The 19,430-nt window shown below is 41.6% G+C and overlaps 1 protein-coding gene across 14 annotated transcripts in view; it reads right to left on the bottom strand.

Annotated features, from left to right (window-relative positions):
- The window catches only part of TNRC6B (trinucleotide repeat containing adaptor 6B), a 283,431-nt gene that overhangs the window by 205,491 nt on the left and 58,510 nt on the right, over positions 1 to 19,430 (bottom strand). For 13 of the 14 annotated variants that reach the window (XR_008617589.1, XR_008617590.1, XR_008617591.1 and 10 more), the window contains 2 exons: positions 12,164 to 12,237; positions 6,261 to 6,351 (listed from right to left, as the gene is read on the bottom strand). Coding sequence is in view for 11 of the 14 variants with exons in the window: in XM_055085311.1 (XP_054941286.1) it covers positions 6,261 to 6,351; positions 12,164 to 12,237 (165 nt within the window). In the remaining 3 variants the exon portion in view is untranslated. The remainder of the gene's footprint in view (positions 1 to 6,260; positions 6,352 to 12,163; positions 12,238 to 19,430) is intronic. The other variant, XM_028490625.2, reaches the window with a different exon arrangement.

The raw sequence follows: 19,430 nt of genomic DNA, 5'->3' as shown, positions 1-19,430 counted from the left end.
ATGGGTTTTCTCTAGTTGAGGCAAGCAGGGCTACTCTTCGTTGCGGTGCGCGGGCTTCTCATTGTTGTGGCTTCACTTGTTGCAGAGCACGGGCTCTAGAGCGCAGGCTCAGTAGTTGTGGTGCACGGCTTAGTTGCTCTGTGACATGTGGGATCTTCTTGGGCTAGGGATTGAACCTGTGTCCCCTGCATTGGCAGGAGGATTCTTAACCACTGCACCACCAGGGAAGCCCTATTTTTAGTTTTTTGAGGAACCTCCAAACTGTTTTCATAATAGCTGTACCAATTTACATTTCCACCAACAGTGTACGAGGACTCCCTTTTCTTCACACCCTCTCCAACATTTGTTATTGTACACTTTTTGATGACATCCATTCTGACAGATGTGAGGTGATATCTCATTGTTGTTCTGATTTGCGTTTCTCTAATAATTAGCAGTGTTATTATTTCATGTGCCTGTTAGCCATCTATATGTCTTCTTTGAAAAAATGTCTGTTCAGGTCTTCTGCTCATTTTCTGAGTCGTTTGTTTTCTTTTGATATTGAGTTGTATGACCTGTTTATATATTTTGGAATATTAACCCCTTGTCAGTCACATCATTTGCAAATATTTTCTCCCATGGGTTGTCTTTTCATTTTGTCAGTGGTTTCCTTTGCTGTTCAAAAGCTTTTAAGTTTAATTAGGTCTCATTTGTTTATTTTTGCTTTTATTTCTTTTGCCTTAGGAGACAAATCCAAAAAAATATTGCTATAATTTATGTCAAAGAGTGTTCTACCTATGTTTTCTTCTAGGAATTATGTGGTTTCAGGTATTACATTTAGGTATTTAATCCATTTTCAGTTTGTTTTTATATATGGTGTGAGGAAATGTTCTAATCTCATTGTTTTATGTGTGGCTATCCAGTTTTCCCACCACCACTTATTGAAAAGACTGTCTTTTCTCCATTGTATATTCTTGCCTCTTCTGTCATAGATTAATTGAACATAGGTACATGGATTTATTTCTGGGTTATTCTGTTCCATTGATCTGTGTGTCTATTTCTGTGCCAGTACCATGCTGCTTTGCTTACTGTAGCTTTGTAGTATAGTTTGAAGTCGGGGAGGGTGATACCTCCAGTTTTGTTCTTTTTTTCTCAAGACTGCTTTGGCAGTTTGTGGTTCCATATGATTTAGGATCCAATCCAAGGGCATGGAATATCTTTCCATTTCTTTGTATCATCTTCGATTTCCTTCATCAATGGGTTTTTAGATTATAGGTCTTTCACCTCCTTGGTTAAGTTTATTCCTAGGTATTTTACTCTTTTTTGATGTGATTTTAAATGTTTTTTTTTTACTTTCTCTTTCTGATAGTTCATTATTAGTGTACAGAAAAGCAACAGATTTCTGTATATCAATCTTATATCCTGCAACTTTGCTGAATTCATTTATTTATTAGTTCTAATAGTGAACTGTATACTTTATTTTTTTAATTTTAATATAATTCTTAAAGTTTACTTTCCATTTACAGTTATTATAAAATATAGCTGATATTTTGAACTGTATACTGTAAATTTTATGGTATGTGAAGCATATCTTAAGAAAACTGTTAAGAAAGAAAAGAAAAATACCCAAGGTAATTCTTATGTATATAGGCATACCTCAGAGATTGTGGGTTTGGTTCCAGACAACCACAATAACGCAGATATTGCAATAAAGCGAGTTATATGATTTTTTTGGTATCCCAGAGCATGGAGAAGTTATGTTTACACTACACTGTAGCCTATTAAGTGTACAGTAGCATTATGCCTAAAAGAAACAATGTACCTTAATTACAAAATACTTTATCGCTAAAAAAATGCTAACCATCATCTGAGCCTTCAGCAAATTGTAATCTTTTTGCAACAGTAACATTGAAGATCAGTGAGCACAGATCACCATAACGAATATAATAATGACGAAAAAGTTTGAAATATCATGAGAATAACCAAAATGTGACACAGAGACCCGAAGTGAGAAAATGCTGTTTTTGAAAAAATGGTGCCAATAGACTTGCTTGACGCATGGTTGCCACAAACCTTCAATTTGTAAGAAACACATTATCTGTGAAGCAAAATAAAGCAAAATGCAATAAAATGAGGTGTGCCTGTACTAAAGTGACACAAACCTGAAGTAGTTCCTACAGTTCTATACTTGGATCTTTTCTCATTTCCCAGGTCCCATCTATTCTTATATGCTGAGAACTCCCAAGTATATACCTTGATATCCTCTCTCTCATTCTCTCTTCTGAGTTCCAAGATGCCTACTAAATATCTTCTGGGGTGCCTGAAGGCACCTCAATATTTCAAAATCCAAACCCTCCATACATAACCCAGTTAAGCACCACAACAATAACAGTTAACAACAGCTACAACAAACCTTGCTCTATCTCTTATATTATTGCATGTATCATTCAAGCTGAAAACTCCAGATTTGCCTCTAAGTGCCCCCATCACATTCTTTCTGAACATTTCTCCTGTTAGTCCTCTCCTCTTTAGCCCCACTGTTATTGCCTGATTCCAAGCCTTCCTCAATCTGACTCTTACCTGGTCTCTCTGTATTCATTTTAAACCGTGTCTGTAACCATTTCTCCACCTGCTGCTACAGTGATGCTTCTAAAACACGTATCAGACCAGGTTTCTCCCCTTCTAGCTGTACCCTGTTGCCTGCATGGGATTCTGTCTAACCTCATCTCTCACAGTCTCACACACACATCCCAATGTTCCAACACCTCTCCTCAAGAGAAGTGTATGACTCTGAACACGCACAAAGCACCCTCTTCCCTCATATGCATTCTTCTACACCCAGGTGAACTTTCTAGGAAGCTTCTCTGATATAAGTAAGCAGAGTTGATTACTCTGCCATATGACTTCTTCAGGATGGAGTATTGAACTTAGTGTGGCCTCTGGAGTCAGACAGACCTGCAATCTAATCCAAATTATGTTGTTTGCCAGCTATGTAAACAAATGGGAAAAATACCTATCTTGCATGGTTTCTTTCCCAGTCTGCTCTTAAAATACCAGAATCTATAAAATCCTGTTATAAGTTTGGTAAGTCAGATTCAGTCTAAGGTAGAAATATCCTAAACTTAAAGAAGCAAAAGACTGTCTAAATCATCTCATTTAATTCTCTTTAGTGTAAAGCAGTCAATAGATCACTTTATTCTTTGTAGACAAAGACTAAGTTTACTTGTTACCTTTAGTAACAATGAAGGGAATGTTACAGCTAAAATGTTGGCTTCCTGATTCAATAAATATTTTTTATTTGTACTAATTAATAGAGATACATGGGCATTTAAATCTACAGCTATAACTTTTAAATCCTAGAGTTTATTCATTTTGTTTTATTATGAATGCTTAAATATACAAAAAAAGTACAGAGAATAAAATTACAAACACCTAACTGCTCAGTTTTATTATAAACTTTACTATAGTTGCTTAGATTTTGCTTATTAAAAAAAAAAATCCAAGCCTACAGCTGCATAATCTCTATAATTAGTAAGCCAACACGAACTCATTTAGACTATCAACCTAAATTATACTAAATTTAAACTGAGAAATAGCTGTGGAATTGAAATTAAGAATTCTAATCCATCCTCTTTGAGAAATATGTATAATGGAAGATTATATCAGTGTTTATTAGAGACTTACCCAGGAATGCTGGGTTTTGCCTCCCAATTCAATTCATATGTCTTTTTTTTTTTTTTGGCCACGTTGCACAGCACATGGGATCTTAGTTCCCTGACCACGGATTGAACCTGCAACCCCTGCATTGGAAGCGTGCAGTCTAACCACTGTACCGTCAGGGAAGTCCCTCATATGTCATTTATGGGATCTACTTCCTTATCTCTGGTCCCTGCCATCCTACTCAAAGAACTCAAGACCCAGTGGAATCAGTCCATAGGCTGGGTTGGGCTAATCAGATTCTCTTTCTTTTAGAGAATTTTGAGGGTCAAGATGCAGATATTCTAGTCTATCCTCCACATCAATACCAGCTATCATAAGAAAGCAAACCACAGGGACTTGCCTGGTGGTGCAGTGGTTAAGAATCCACCTGCCAATGCAGGGGACACGGGTTCGAGCCCTGGTCTGGGGAGATCCCACATGCCGCAGAACAACTAAGCCCATGCACCACAACTACTGAGCCTGTGCTCTAGATCCCACGAGCCACAACGACTGAGCCCGCGAGCCATAACTACTGAATCCTGCGCCTAGAGCCCATGCTCCACAACAAGAGAAGACACCACAATGACAAGCCCGCGCACCGCAACGAAGAGTAGCCCCCACACTCGCTGCAACTAGAGAAAGCCCGCGGACACCAACGAAGACCCAATGCAGCCAAAAAAAAAAAAAAAAAGAACAAAGCATCTACTTATTATAAGTATAAAAAGAATATTCTTTTATTCTTTAGTCTAACTGATTCTAATCTGATAAAATATTCAATAATTGAAAATAAAGAAATGCAATCCTTCCTCCCCTGCTCCCAGAAAGAAGGTAGAAACTGAATCTCTGGTACAATTAAATATTCTACATTGGTCTAGTTACATGCTTGTCAAGCAACCTTCCAGTTACAACCCAGCTTTCCAGGGAGAGAATGTACTAACCAGAAGATCCAAGAACCTAGTCTTCCTTAACATTGTAGTTCATTATAAATTAATTAATTAGGGTCTTGGGGAAGGGTCTGTGCTTACTATAGAAATCCTGGGGTTTGTGTATTTTGGGTGACCTGGGTGTGTGTTTGGGGGAGATTCCTAGAGTGTTTCCAGATGTCACATATTCTGACTGTCCCTAAATCAGATTCAGGATCTAGATGAGTCTGATCAAAGTTTATAGGCTTCTCCTTTGGCTACAGGAAGAAGGAAGAGATCCAGTGAGGCGGAAAAAAACAAGAAGACAGGATGACATCTGTCCTTCTACCTAACACATGGACTGCAGTGAGGGGGGATTCAGAAAGAAGCTGAAGCATCTTTCACAAGGGACCCTGAGACTCAGGGCACAAACCGTGCTTCTCTAAAGCCCAGCCCACAAAGCCCAACAGAGCAGAGAAGGGGGCGGCCTCTCTAAAACTTGGTGAAGTGTTTGTTGTATGAGGCCAATAGGCAGCGAGGACTCATCTGATGGGAACCCACAGACATTTTTTTTCTGTCTTTTTTGTTTTTTTAAATAATTTATTGATGTGAAATCCACATAACAGAAAATGAACAATCCAGGGGCATCTGGTGCATTTACAATGTCGTACAATCACCACTTCTATTAAGTTCCAAAACATTTTCATCACCCCAAACAGAAACCCCATACCCATTAAGCAGTCACTCCTCATTCCCCTTCCCCTCAGCCAATCCCTGGCAACCACCAGTCTGTGTTCTGTTTACGGATTTATCTATTCTACATATTTCATATAAATGGAATCATACAATATGTGACCTTTTGTGTCTGGCTTCTTCCAATTAGCATGATGCTTTGGAGGTTCCCGGTGACATCTGACCCCTCTCCACTTTTGCTCTGGTGAAAGAATAAGCTTTCCCACAGAGAGTACCAGTAGCGGTGGCAGCAGAAAAGGGACAGCCCTCAGGAGGGTTCAGAGCAGATAACATGCTGGGCACTGTCCAGGACACAGTGTGAGATACCCTCAGAGCTCCCAGGAAGGGACTAGAGACAATTTTGACAGGAGAAAGAGGGATGTGAAAGTGATACCGAGGGTTCCATATGACCAGGAAAAGAAACAGCCAAGGGGTCTCTGGACATGAAGCCAAATATATACAGATATAGATAAACACATACACAACTACTTATACACAGGTGACAATGACAGCATTCATTTAAGCTTTAGCTTGAAAAACCAAACCAATTACCATTTAACAATTTATAATTAAAAGTGTCTAAAAATTATCAGTGATACCTCTGTGTAGCAGGAATAAGGGACAGACTTTTACCTTTTACCTTATACACTTGATTTGTTTTAATTTTTAAAATAAGTACCTACAACTTGCATAATAAAACCTTAAAGTAGTCTACAAATGAATCATAAATTTTTCTATGAGTTCAGAAAAATTTGTTTTAAATTTGTCACCGAGTGTAACAAAAATGGATATCGAGAAGAAAAAAATCCTCTCAATCTTAGGTTAGGTTCTAATTTAAATCAATCAAATTTCTAAATTCACCTAAAACATAACACCCACTCTACTCAATCACTGCTCCTGTTGTTTAATTTCTGCTCAAATTATTTGCACCTTTAGTAATTCACTGACCTTGGAACTGCTTTCTTCCGATACTTCTCCCTCATTGGTCTGCATGGGAACAGACTCTGTGCAAAACTCTGCAGAAACACACAAATACTGCCTAAAAGAGGTAAGAAGAGAAAAAAAACACATAAGGAATTCAGTGTGAAAATTTGTTTTTTCAGACTATACTGATATTCTGTCACTGAGGCCATAGATACTGTGAAGCAATGACCTTAAGTAATGTGTGTGCGTGCACGTGTGTGTGTGTGTGTGTGTGTGTGTGTGTGTGAACACACAAATACTGCCTAAAAGAGGTAAGAAGAGAAAAAAAACACATAAGGAATTCAGTGTGAAAATTTGTTTTTTCAGACTATACTGATATTCTGTCACTGAGGCCATAGATACTGTGAAGCAATGACCTTAAGTAATGTGTGTGCGTGCACGTGTGTGTGTGTGTGTGTGTGTGTGTGTGTGTGTGTGTATGTGAATGTGTATATACACATGCATCCTAGATAAGAAAGAAGGGAGAGAGGTAGGGAGAGAGTTTTCCCCACCTTAGAGGAGAATAATTAGGACAGGTTTAAGACACTGGAATATTAAACAGTTCTAGATGTCTTTCCTCTTTTTGACTTTTGGCAGAGGTAATAGTGAAAATCTTCAGCAATTCATACAGTACAAACACTGACCTGTCAGAAAAGAGGCCGACCTAATTAAACTAGGGGACCAGTTGTTATGCTGTAGCAGGTCATACTGTCTGGCTATTAGGCTAGGCTATTGAAAGTATCTGGGTTTCTTGGGTTTATAATTTATGTTCAACATTTATGGTACTTTATAACTGAAATTAAGGTGTACTCTAATGGTTGATCCCACCTTTTTACTTTAAGAAAATCTGCATAATAAAATAAATGTCAGTTAATTTATTTTTATATGAGAACAGACTATTCATAGGGCAAGACAATAAAAAGTAATTTTTCCTCTAAGAAGAAGATGAGTCCAATAAAAGGTTAAAATTTTATGAATTAAAATGTACCAAAAAGAAACTACTAAAAGTTTATGCAACATTCAAATTAATTCATTAAGTATGTAATTATTAAGCAATAAGTACTCAAACTGATACAAAACAAATCTCCATTATAATACAGGTATGACTATTTCAAAGCCTTTCAAATATTTCAAAGGGCTCATAGTTACAAAATATGAAAGCTAAAAAGACGTGTGACAGTGAATCTTTTTGGTGTGCAGAGAAATGTTTATGAATACAGCAGGTTTGGGGACCTCGCAATCTGGTTCTGGTGCAGGCTTCTCAATAACCAAGACCTAAGGCCAAAAAGGTATTGAATATTTCTGGAAATCTGTTTCCTTACCTGTTGGGTGGGAAAGGGTATCGAAATACCTACTGTGCTCACCTAATAAGGTTTTTTGGGAACCAATGTGTATTTATGTAATGAAATGTAAAACTGGTACAGTGGAAGCCCCTTAACCAACACCAATTCACTCACTCCACGTGAACCAACACTGTCCATTCCCTCTGTAAAATACACAGCTGATGCTCACAGAAAGTGAAACAGGCTTTCTCTAGTTGGTTTTGTCCCTCACCTGTTTATGACAGTTGTGCAAAAGCAGAATTACTCTTTCTATAAAAACTAAATTGACAGCACTGGAAAAACTCGATAACCTAACTAGGAAGATTTGGTATACAAATTGCTTCACAAATGTCTTTTAAGTTCTCATTCTGCTTTATTGAAATAAGAGATTGTATTTCATAGATGATACGTTGCAGGCAGAGCTGACCAGGAAAGACACCCCCATGATTTCTGTGCCGTTTTCGTTTGAATGTGCTGGAAAGAGGAACGCTTCTTCCCCTCTCCTGAGGTTTCACTCCTGGCTCCACTCCATCCACACATTCCACCCCAGTGGAAGTGCAGGATCTTATCTGAATGGTGAGTTCAGAAGGAGAAACAAGGCATGTGAGCTCAGCCCCTTCTGTCTCTTCCCTTCGGAAGCCAGCTGTCCCTCAGGAGCAACCACTGTGCTCCACTCTCATACCCATCAATACAGGTCCCTCACGATTACCTGTGACAGGTAAGTCTGCTGAATTCTGAGCTTCACTGTTAAGACTCTTGCCCGTAGATGTAAGCTGCATTCTCCAAAACAGCTTTATTAGTAATAAAGATGATATTTTGGTCTCCCAAATGCCCTACTCTTCTATTTCTCAATGGTATAGAACTCAGCCTAGGGAAAATGTGCTATTTATTAGGCCTCTCAAAGACCTAAATCTGGCACATGAGACTAGAGTCTTGATTAATAGACATGAAGCAAAATTTGGGGAGAAAAATACACGTGAAATTTCTGAGGCTTCTGTTGGACCCAGGACTTTGGACCTTGGTCTTCTGTGAGAGGGCAAAGTGCTTTGACTTTATAGAGGTTTACATTAGTCCACATGAGTTTTTACAGTTATATACTAGCTTTTAACTACTGAGGCCAAATTAGAAGTTTATAAAGCATAGGGGGGCTTCCCTGGTGGCGCAGTGGTTAAGAATCCGCCTGCCAATGCAGGGGACACGGGTTCGAGCCCTGGTCCGGGAAGATCCCACATGCCGTGGAGCAACTAAGCCCGTGCGCCACAACCACTGAGCCTGTGCTCTAGAGCCCGCAAGCCACAACTACTGAAGCCCACGTGCCTAGAGCCCGTGCTCCGCAACAAGAGAAGCCACGGCAATGAGAAGCCCGCGCGCCGCAACGAGGCGTAGCCCCCGCTCGCCTCAACTAGAGAAAAGCCCGCACACAGCAACGAAGACCCAATGCAGCCAAAAATAAAATAAATTTTTTTTAAAAAAGACAATTTTATAAAGCATAGGCCACACTGTATTTTGACCTTAGTGTAACTGTAGTTATGGCAACTCTGTCTTCAGGTATGTGGCTGTTTCTATAGAGACAAGGCTGCATGCACCAGGCAGAGAAGACTGAGCAAAGGCTTGGAGGCTTCGCCGGCCTGAGCAAAGCAACAAGCCACAGTTGGTCGTGGCGGCAGCAGTGGTGGTGGTGGTACTGAAAGCACATCTAACTGTCAGCTGTGCATGTGGCCTCACCATACATCAGCCACTCTGGCCTAGCAAGCAAATGCCAGCTGTGCTGGCCTCAGCAAAGGCAATAGGGCATTATCAGGCTTGGGTGGCTTCAAAGTACAGAAGGCTGCTGCCTGACCTTGAATTATGCAGGCACAGCTTTTCCTAAGCAGGCATGGCTGAGGCAATGATTAGACTTTAGGAAAAGAGACTTTCTTCATACAGGCATTTTAGATATTTAGCAAGTGCAACAATTATTTGCTGCATATAAGCTGCAAGGCAGCTGAATTTCAAACAGCACATGTGCTATAAAACCAGTGAAGTTCTGTTTAAATTGTTTGTTCTAGGCTTATATAGGCAATTCAAAGGGGAAATAGAAATTGAGAGGTTTCTCACTAAATGTCATACTGATGTCCTTTATTTAATTTTCTCTTTTTTTTTTTTTGGTTGATTTTGAACTGTCCTTAATGTTTTTCAATGTGTTTCTTGAGAAAGCCTCTAAGACATTCTTGTTTGAAGTCATGGCTTATAGTTGTGTCTAAGGGTCTAAATCAGTTTTACTGTCCTTTTGACAAAAAGGAAGGTGAATAAAGTAGGTGACCAATAGTCTTGACCTGGCACAGTGCTTCAGCACACACAGGACAGGCCTCAGCAGATGTTAATGAGCAAATACGAGTAATGTCATGCAGCCTCTGCGCTCGATCTTCTCTAAAGAAGCTGGCAAATATGTTAATATTTTCAAAGTCCTCCAGGATCCAGCCCTCACCTGTATCTCCAGCATCATCGGCCAAGGCCTCTTTGTTCACTTTGTTCCAGCCATAGTGAACTACTTACAGCTTCCCAAATATGCCAGATTGTTTTCGGTTTCCATGTTTTTATTCATATTACTCCCTTGGCCTTTCCTCTCCCTACTTCTCATTCGAGACTCAGCTTTTATAAAGTAATTCCTGTCCCATCTCTAGGCAGAACTGGTGATTCCTTCCTCAGTGTTCCCAGTGGATCTTGTCTGAATTTTATTATAAGATCTGTAACACTGTATTGGATTTATTTACTTACATTAATGCCTCTCCTATTAGATTATCAACCCTTTGATACCAGACACTATTTCTCATTAATCTCTGTATTAACAGATTACCTAAAACTGTGTACCCAGCATTTAATAAGTATCCAATAAATTTCTATGTAAGAATGACTGAATTAATCAACTAAAGTCATTTTTGTTTAAATTGCAATAGGTATTTATTCAATAAATATTTACTGGATCCCCACCACATGCCAGATGGTGCTGGGCTAGTGTGGTGTAGTAGAATGAGCTTTGGCTTGAAGGAGCAGAACAATTATTCTTTGTCATTTCTTAGCTGTATAATCTTGAGCAAGTTACTTAACTTTCTAATCTTCATTATTTTCATCTATAAAACTGGTCAGGAGGAGGTGTTACAAGAATTAAGTTAAATAATAGGACTTCCCTGGTGGTGCAGTGGTTAAGAATCCACCTGCAAATGCAAGGGACGCAGGTTCAAGCCCTGGTCCGGGAAGATCCCACATGCCGTGGAGCAACGAAGCCCGTGCGCCACAACTACTGAGTCTGCGCTCTAGAGCCTGCAAGCCACAAGTACTGAGCCCACGTGCCACAACTACTGAAGCCCGTGCACCTAGAGCCCATGCTCCGCAACAAGAGAAGCCACCGCAACGAGAAGCCCGAGCACCACAACGAAGAGTAGCCCCCGCTCGCTGCAACTAGAGAAAGCATGCGTGCAGCAACGAAGACTCAACACAGCCAAATATAAATAAATATATATAAATTAATTAATTAATTAAAAATATATATATATACGTATAGCACTCAGCAAGCTGTCCAGAAGCAGCCAATAGGCACTACAAAAACAGTTCCTTTCCAAGAATTCTCAAAGGGTTTACAGACTAGTAAAGGAGACAGATACAAATAACGAATGCTTCATTGCTGTAACAACAACGGGTGCTCTTAGAACACAGATGAAAAAGAAATTCTGCCAGGAGAGTACAAGAAGGAAGAGTAAATAGTTGCACTCCTCTCCCCTCTTCCAAAATGTAAGCAAAGAGAAGAGCATCCATTAAGGCACAAAGTTGTGAAAAATAACTTCATGTCTGGGGAACATGGTCTGGTAAGGTTTACAGACAGGGGTTTACTAAAAAAGAAGCCAGAAACGTTGTTTGGGATTAGGTTTTGGAAGGGTTTGTAGGATGACATCTGCAGTGACCGGGAGCCACGAGAGCTGTTTAAGCAAAGGTGCGACGTGAGCAAATCTATCGTTAGATGTTGACTCTGGCAGCGCGTGGACTACAGACCGGAGGGGGGAGGGACCAGAGGCAGAGAAGCGAGGCTACACTCACGTAAAACTGTGAAACTGCTAAATCTAAGAACAAACTCTAGCTTCATAAAAGGATGAGGCACCAACTGTCAGTATCAAACGAAATACAGGTGTTGTTTGTTTGTTTGTTTTTGCGGTACGCGGGCCTCTCACTGTCGTGGCCTCTCCCGTTGCGGAGCACAGGCTCCGGACGCGCACGCTCAGCGGCCATGGCTCACGGGCCCAGCCGCTCTGCGGCACGTGGGATCTTCCCGGACCGGGGCATGAACCCGTGTCCCCTGCATCGGCAGGCGGACTCTCAACCCCTGCACCACCAGAGAAGCCCAATACAGGTGTTTTTAAAGGGACCTAGTGAAGTGGAAATGCAAAAGGGCTGGTGTGATGGCCACTTTAAATACCCTTCTGTAAGAACTCTGGAAAGAAGCATTAATGTCAAAACGTACTTTTCTTCTTTTTAAGATGAAGACTGTCTCATTTCACTGCCAATACGCAGTGGAAATAGATTTTAAAAACTTACCTTTGACAGTATCCTGGGGCAACACAAGCCCGTGAAGATGTGTCTAGACTACATTCAGTGCAAAAACCAAAACCCTAAAAAGAGAAGAAAATAACAATGAGCCTCATGCTCACAGCAAGATGCCATGGTACAAATCCAGGCTTCTCCATCTACCAGCTATTGACGCTTAGGCCAGTGGCCTAACAGCTCAAGCCTCAGCTTCCTCATTCAACACTGGGAACAATAACAGCATCTTCCTCATAGGGTTCTTTGGAAGTTTAAATGAAATATGTGTAAAACACTTAATACAGGGCAGGGCACCAGCCACATGCTCTATAAAGGTGAATGGTTTTTAAGAATGTGAACTGAAATACTTTCTGAAGAAACATGACAACCTATGTTAAACCTTTATTATTTATTTAACTTATTTGTTCTACCAAAAAATACCAAATTGCCTTTTCAACTTCTCCATTTGACACGAGGATGCCTCATAATCACTGTAGTTTCAATACATCCCAAACTGCACTCTTCATCCCCTCCGCCCCTGTACCACCCCCAGACCCCATTCTCCTGTCTCCACTGTCTCAGTCAAGGGTATAACTGGGACTTCCCTGGCGGTCCACTGGTTAAGACTCCATGCTTCCACTGCAGGGGGCACGATTTCGATCCCTGGTCAGGAAACTAAGATCTGGCATGCCATGCACCACGGCCAAAAAAAATAAGGAGGGGGTATCATCCTCCACCCAGGTGCCTGGGTCAGAACCTCAGAGTCATCCTGGAGTTCTCACCCCACCCCAGTCCTCTCACAGTCCATCAATCAGCAAGTCCTGTCATTCCTGCTTTCACAATATGTATCTCAGATCCACCCATAACTCTTCATTTTCATGGTTATCATCATTTCTTACTTGTGGAGGCCTCTTAGCTGGTGTTCCTGGGCCTACTCTTTCTCCTTCCCAATCCGTTTCTAATTAATTGCTGGAATGGCCTCTTCAAAATCAAATCAGATGACAGCAAGTTGCTAATAAGTGCAGTGAAATGTTATTTCATGATGGAGTGTTTCTCTCTTTATATATATGTGAAATATATACTCATATATACACAAATATACATGAAATGACAGCCATTTATTAGACATTTAGAGATCCCAGGCCAGTACCTTCATTTTATAATGGCAGGAACAAATGCTAGAAGGATATTCTGCTCAACACGCTACACTGTTGTCAGAAAGATGGTCACTATTTGGAAGCTGGCCCCATAGCTGATTTCAACTGGCCCCCTAGTTGATTTCACAATCAACTTAATGTTTCTGTCCAAGAAAGCACATTCCATTTCCCATGGCTATGGATTATAAATTATAGCTTTAGTCCTACATTTGAGGTAGTGTTTTACTGAATCTTGAAAGCATCTTGCTGTCCTCTTATCTATCATCATCTCTACCTTAGCTTATTTTTTTAAGTGTTTAAATAAATAAATCTCAGATGGAATGGTGCTGTGATATTAGTGACATTTTAATTACTATCTTTACCCTTCTATTATACACACTGTTATCCCAGCAATCTTCCTTTCTAAAAAGCCAATTTGACCTTTGAGCTTACCACTGCCAAAATTCAGTCAATACCTACCCACTACCCTTAGGGTTAAATTCAAGATCTCTCTAGCCCCATCGTCACTTCACATTCTAGTCACATGGACTGCACAGGGTTTCCTTGCTCACTAATGTCTCTGAGGGCCCTGTGCCTAATTCCCTTCTACTCCTTTTTTTTTTTAAATAAAGGGTGCTATATATTTATTTATTTTTGGCCGCATCGGGTCTTAGTTGCGGCATGTGGGATCTTCGTTGAGGCGCGAGGGCTTCTCTCTAGGTGTGGTGCACGGGCTCTCTAGCTGAGGCACGTGAGCTCAGTAGTTGCGGCACGCGGGCTTAGTTGCCCTGTGGCATGTGGGATCTTAGTTCTCCGACCAGGGATCGAACCCACGTCCCCTGCATTGGAAGGTGGATTCTTTACCACGGGACCCCCCAGGGAGGTCCCCCTTCTACTCCTCTTTTAAGATCTGCCTCAGGTGTTAGCTCCCGACCGTTTCCTGTACCCTTCTTGGTTGCACTAAGTGTTCCTCCTCTGAGAAATACCATATAACACTGGTAATATCCATGGGTCTGTTTTCTTCACACAACAGAATTCCTTGACCACAAGGACTATCTATGTCTTACATTAACTTTGAATTTGGTATCGGGTAGGAGTTCAATAAACATAAGCTGAACTGAATCTTGACGTGATCCCAATAACTCAGGACTGCAGTGTGGACGCTTCCATACCGCACTGGGGAAAGCTGAAGAAGCTACGTGCAACTTCCAAGATGGGCCTGGCCCTCACAGAGGATGTAAACCTTGTGGTTACGTGTGATGCTCAGCACCTCAGAGAAAGACAGGATTCTTAAATTTTTTCTCAACTGCAGACTATCAAGATAAGACCGACTAATTTTCAGTTCTCTATTGTGGTTAGTTTCTGCCCCGGCTAAACATTCTTCTCCAGACTTATCAGTAGTCTAAATTCTATACCAACTTCATAAAGTAGCCCATTATTACATATCTTGCTAACAGACAAGCTTAGGACACTGGCCAGCTCCGTCCTTTGCCTGCTTGGCAGTTGGTGCCGGACGCTTGCCGGTGGTCAGTGACGGAAAAGGAGTTAAAACAGAGGAGAGGGAGGCGGGGGAAACTGGGCAGTTTTCCAAGTACTCTGGAAACCAGTTTTTACAGAACAGCTTCATTACTTTCTCTGCAGGGCTGTAAACCTCTGTATCAGACGCACTCATATTCAAGATAAACAAAATTTAATTCTAAAACCAACATTTAAAATTGTCTAGTTGAAGTTATCTACAGCACTGTTTTCCTTCTAAGGTATGAGTAATGGCAAATTCCTTCCAAACATCATTTTGAAATGTTCAGAACTACACTGCAATCCTTCCATCTGATCATGTGTAGCCACGGCAGTAAACTATTTGAACTGCTCCAGTTTTCTCTATTCTCTTGCAGAATAACCAGATTGGTCTTGAAATTCACACGGGGGTGGGAAGGTTCAGTGGATCTTGGACTAAATCAATTCCCAGGCCCTGCAAAACTTCAAGTAGGCTTCAAGAGCTCCTCCACAGTTAAGTATGGAACTAAACTCACAGATGTAATTAGAACTGAAATCTTTCATAGGGAATATGGCAGGTTCAAAGAAATACAAAGTCAATAAACTATATTTACTAATAACACCTCTGATATGATAAAGTTTTAATTTTCAAGCTTGGTTGTTTAGCATGATTCTTTTAAATTTAATTTCAATTCTCATTTCAAAAAAATTCAAGCAATATGGATAAAGCCCTTGACCACGGTCCTCTTCCTGCCCTGGTCTTCCCAGGACTCACCATTGTTATCTATTTGATAACCGTCATGATTCTTGAGATGCCGATTATTAAGAATATACCGGTAAACTTTTAATTCAATCACAAATAACACTGAAAACCCTGACTGTCTACCTTGTTGGCGACGGGCCTAACTTCTAGCAAGATGTCAGGAAGAGATGCCTTAAGTGAGGCAGCAGATGTGAGGGTGGAGCAAAACACCAGCAACGAAGCCCAGGAAGGTCTTCCCAGGAGGCAAGCATAGACCAGGAGATTCAGGACAGATGGGAGGGTACCACACGTCCAGCTCTGTAAGCGGGGCAGCCAGCCCAAGTAGGCAAAAAGGAACCTATTTAATTAACACCAATGATAAAGTCAAAAGTCTAAGGAGCGCAGGTGGAGGCTGTTCTGCTATAGGTCGATGGGTTTATTTAGCCACCAATACCCGAGGGTTGTTATTGTTCCAAGATCTGGAAATGCTACCTTTGCAGTTTCCAATCACTTCTACTTCAGTTCAACACTTTGGAAATTCTGTAAAAATGTTCAAGTCTGCCCACTCCTAAAAACATCCCCCTTCAATCCTAAAATTTCCTCCAGCTTTTGCACCCTCCATCCCCTCTTTCCTCTCCTACTCAAGCTCTTAAAAAAGAAGCTTTGGGGACCTCCCTGGTGGCTCAGTGGTTGAGAATCCACCTGCCAATGTAGGGGACATGGGTTCGAGCCCTGGTTCTGGGAAGATCCCACATGCTGCGGAGCAACTAAGCCCGTGCACCACAACTACTGAGCCTGCGCTTCTAGAGCCCATGAGCCACAACTACTGAAGCCTGTGAGCCACAACTACTGAAGCCCGCGTGCCTAGAGCCTGTGCTCCGCAACAAGAGAAGCCACTGCAATGAGAAGCCCGTGCACCGCAACGAAGAGTAGGCCCCACTCGCCACAACTAGAGAAAGCCCGCACATAGCAGCGAAGACCCAACGCAGCCAAAAATAAATAAATAAATAAATAAATAGATTAATTTTTTAAAAAAGAAGTTTTTATTTGTGGTGTCAGTGTCCTTATCTCTCATGCACTTGCTAAGCATCAAAATTTGGTTTCTTTCCCTATCGTTCTCTGTTGTCAAATACAGTGGATATCATTGAATTTTTTGCTTTAACCTCTCTTTGGCATTTAAAAATTAGAATGACCTGAAACCCTTGTCATTTGGGAGCTCCTTTCTTATCTTGATGTTAAGGATACTGCAGATCCCATCACTAGGCCAGGGGCACCTTGCTTTAGTTCCTGGTCCCTTGGCTGTGTCTGGGTCCCCCAGTCTCCCTAGGTTTGCAGCCAGCCCAAGGCCCCTGTCTATACTGTTGATTTTCAGGTTCTCACCATGAGCAGAGTGTTGCTGGGTGAGGAGCTGCTGCTGCTATACATGGAGGGTTGGAGGACAGGGGCTGTGGTGAAGCAATCCGACTCAATTCCTGTCTCCAAGGATTGAGCCTAGTTCTGATGCTCAAACTGATATGGAACATATTTAGTCCCTTCATCCCACAGAAGGGGCCAAATGCATCAGTTCTGCTATCTTGACTTAGACCATTTCCTTCCAGTCTCTTTTGCTGGACAGTCTTTCTCTACTTGTCCTTTCATTATTGGTATGTTCCTCGGGAATTCATCCTCCCTTTCTCTTTTTATTATAAACCAGGTGTCCCCAACCCCCGGGCCACGGACAGCTACCGGTCCGCAGCGTCAGGAACCGGGCCGCACAGCAGGAGGTGAGCGGCAGGCGAGTGAGCGAAGCTTCATCTGTCGCTCCCCGCTGCTCCCCATTGCTCGCATTACCACCTGAACCATCCCCCTACACCAGTCCGTGGAAAAACTGTCTTGCACGAAACCGGTCCCTGGTGCCAAAAAGGCTGGGGACGGCTGTTATAAACTCATGTCCTTATTCTCTCCCACAGATTTAACTACTAGCTATATCTTGATGATTCCCAAATCTCTCTCTAGGGCTCCCCTTTCTTACAATCTTCAAAGCCATCTATATAGCTTCCTAATGTCAGTGGACTTCTGTACCCCATGTTCCACAGGTCCCTAAAACGCAACGTAATGACACAAAATAATCCTCCTCTCTAGAGAATCCTAGCGTCCCACTCAAATAAAAATCTGGGACCATCATCAGCATCTTGCTCTCACCAAACTCTATCAATTCTAATCCCCAAATATTTCAACAGGTACTTTCTTCCCTATTCCTACTGTCACTGCCTTAGTTCCAGCATAGTTTCTCACCAGATTTGTTCCATTTGTTTTTTAATTGATTTTTTTACCCTCAAGACCCACCCCACCCCCACTGCCATTAGAATTACCATTGTAAAGTGCAAAACCACAGTGCCTTTGCAATGTCTCTCATCCATCTTCAAGATGAAATCTAATTCCTGCTGCGTGGTATACAAGGCCCAGGATCCATTCACCTCTCAGCTTCATTTCACAAAACCACATTGCTTTCAATTTCCCTTAAGCAGCACATGGCTTCATGTGCCTGTGACTTTGTACATGCTGTTTCCCCTTGGACTCCTTCCCACTCACAGGGCAAATTCTTTCTCAACCTTCAAGATGCAAGAAAAGGGAAACCTTTCCTATGAAGTTTGTCTTGATTCCTCTTTCGCTACAGGTGCTCTGCATGGGTCCTTCCTCTGGGTTAGCAACCGTACTTGTATATTCTTCCACTAGGCTTGTTTATGTCGTGTATACTACAAGGTCATAAGCTTCCTGAAGGCAGAAACGGCTAAGTCTTTTTATCACAGTATCACCATCATTTAAAACAGTGCTAGTGCAAAGGATATTCCAATAAGCTCTTATGAAATAAAAACATACACTTTTGGAGAAAAAGAAAATCAACTCAATACAATATTCTTAGTTTACTCAAATAAGGATGCTGCTTATCACTTATAACAATATATCCAAGGGGACTTCCCTGGTGGCACAGTGGATAAGAGTCCGCGCTCCCAGTGCAGGGGGGCCGGGTTCGATCCCTGGTCAGGGAACTAGATCCCAAATGCATGCTGCAACTAAGAGTTTGCATGCCACAACTAAGGAGCTGGTGAGCCGCAACTAAGGAGCCCTGGAGCCGCAACTAAGGAGTCCACCTGCCACAACTAAGACCTCACTCAACCAAATAAATAAATATTTAAAAGCAAACAAACAACAACAAAAAAATAATACATCCAAGGCCACATTACAGATTCCATTCATTCATTCATTCATTCATTCATTCAGTGAATGAGCCACCTGCCAATTATCTTGCTCTGCTCTAGAAACACCATGGTGAAGTAATGCTAGGCTCTCAGGGCAGTGTGCTACTTACATGGACCCACAGACTTCCAGGGAGAAGCTGTGAAGAAACTCTGGGACTGAGAGCAGGACCCTGGCATAAAGATGTTAAATTTATTATATCTTGTAAGTCAGGGAGGGTTGCCTAATAAAAAACAAACTCAGTCTGAAGCAGGGATGATGAAAAAGGCACGTGCTTCACCTTCAACCACTAATCCAGTTTGGTCAAATGGAACTAACGCCCTCTCGCTTAGTCTAGGACAACTTGTCAATTCTTTAATAGAAAGTAAAGCTACCCTCTGAAGACCTACACACACTGCAAGTCACTTGGAGATGGGGGCGGGATGGTAGGGAATAATGACTGCCAGCTACAAGAACAGCAAAGGCAGCTACTGGAACAGCAGATTCAACTCAACCAGCTCTCCTGATGCTTACGAAATGCCCAGCACTATGCTCAGCGTTTTCAGAGCAAGGGCCTCTGGCCAGGTTGTACTGCAATCATTGGCCACATAAGAATCAAACAGATTAACATGCTCAGCTTTTGTACCCAATTCATTGACCATCTATGATCAAAAAGCCTTTATTCCTTTTCCAT

Source organism: Physeter macrocephalus, chromosome 6 (assembly GCF_002837175.3).
Source record: "Physeter macrocephalus isolate SW-GA chromosome 6, ASM283717v5, whole genome shotgun sequence".
Lineage (NCBI taxonomy): Eukaryota > Metazoa > Chordata > Mammalia > Artiodactyla > Physeteridae > Physeter > Physeter macrocephalus.
The sequence above is the reverse complement of the archived record's forward strand: the minus strand, read 5'-3'. Positions and strand labels throughout refer to the sequence as shown.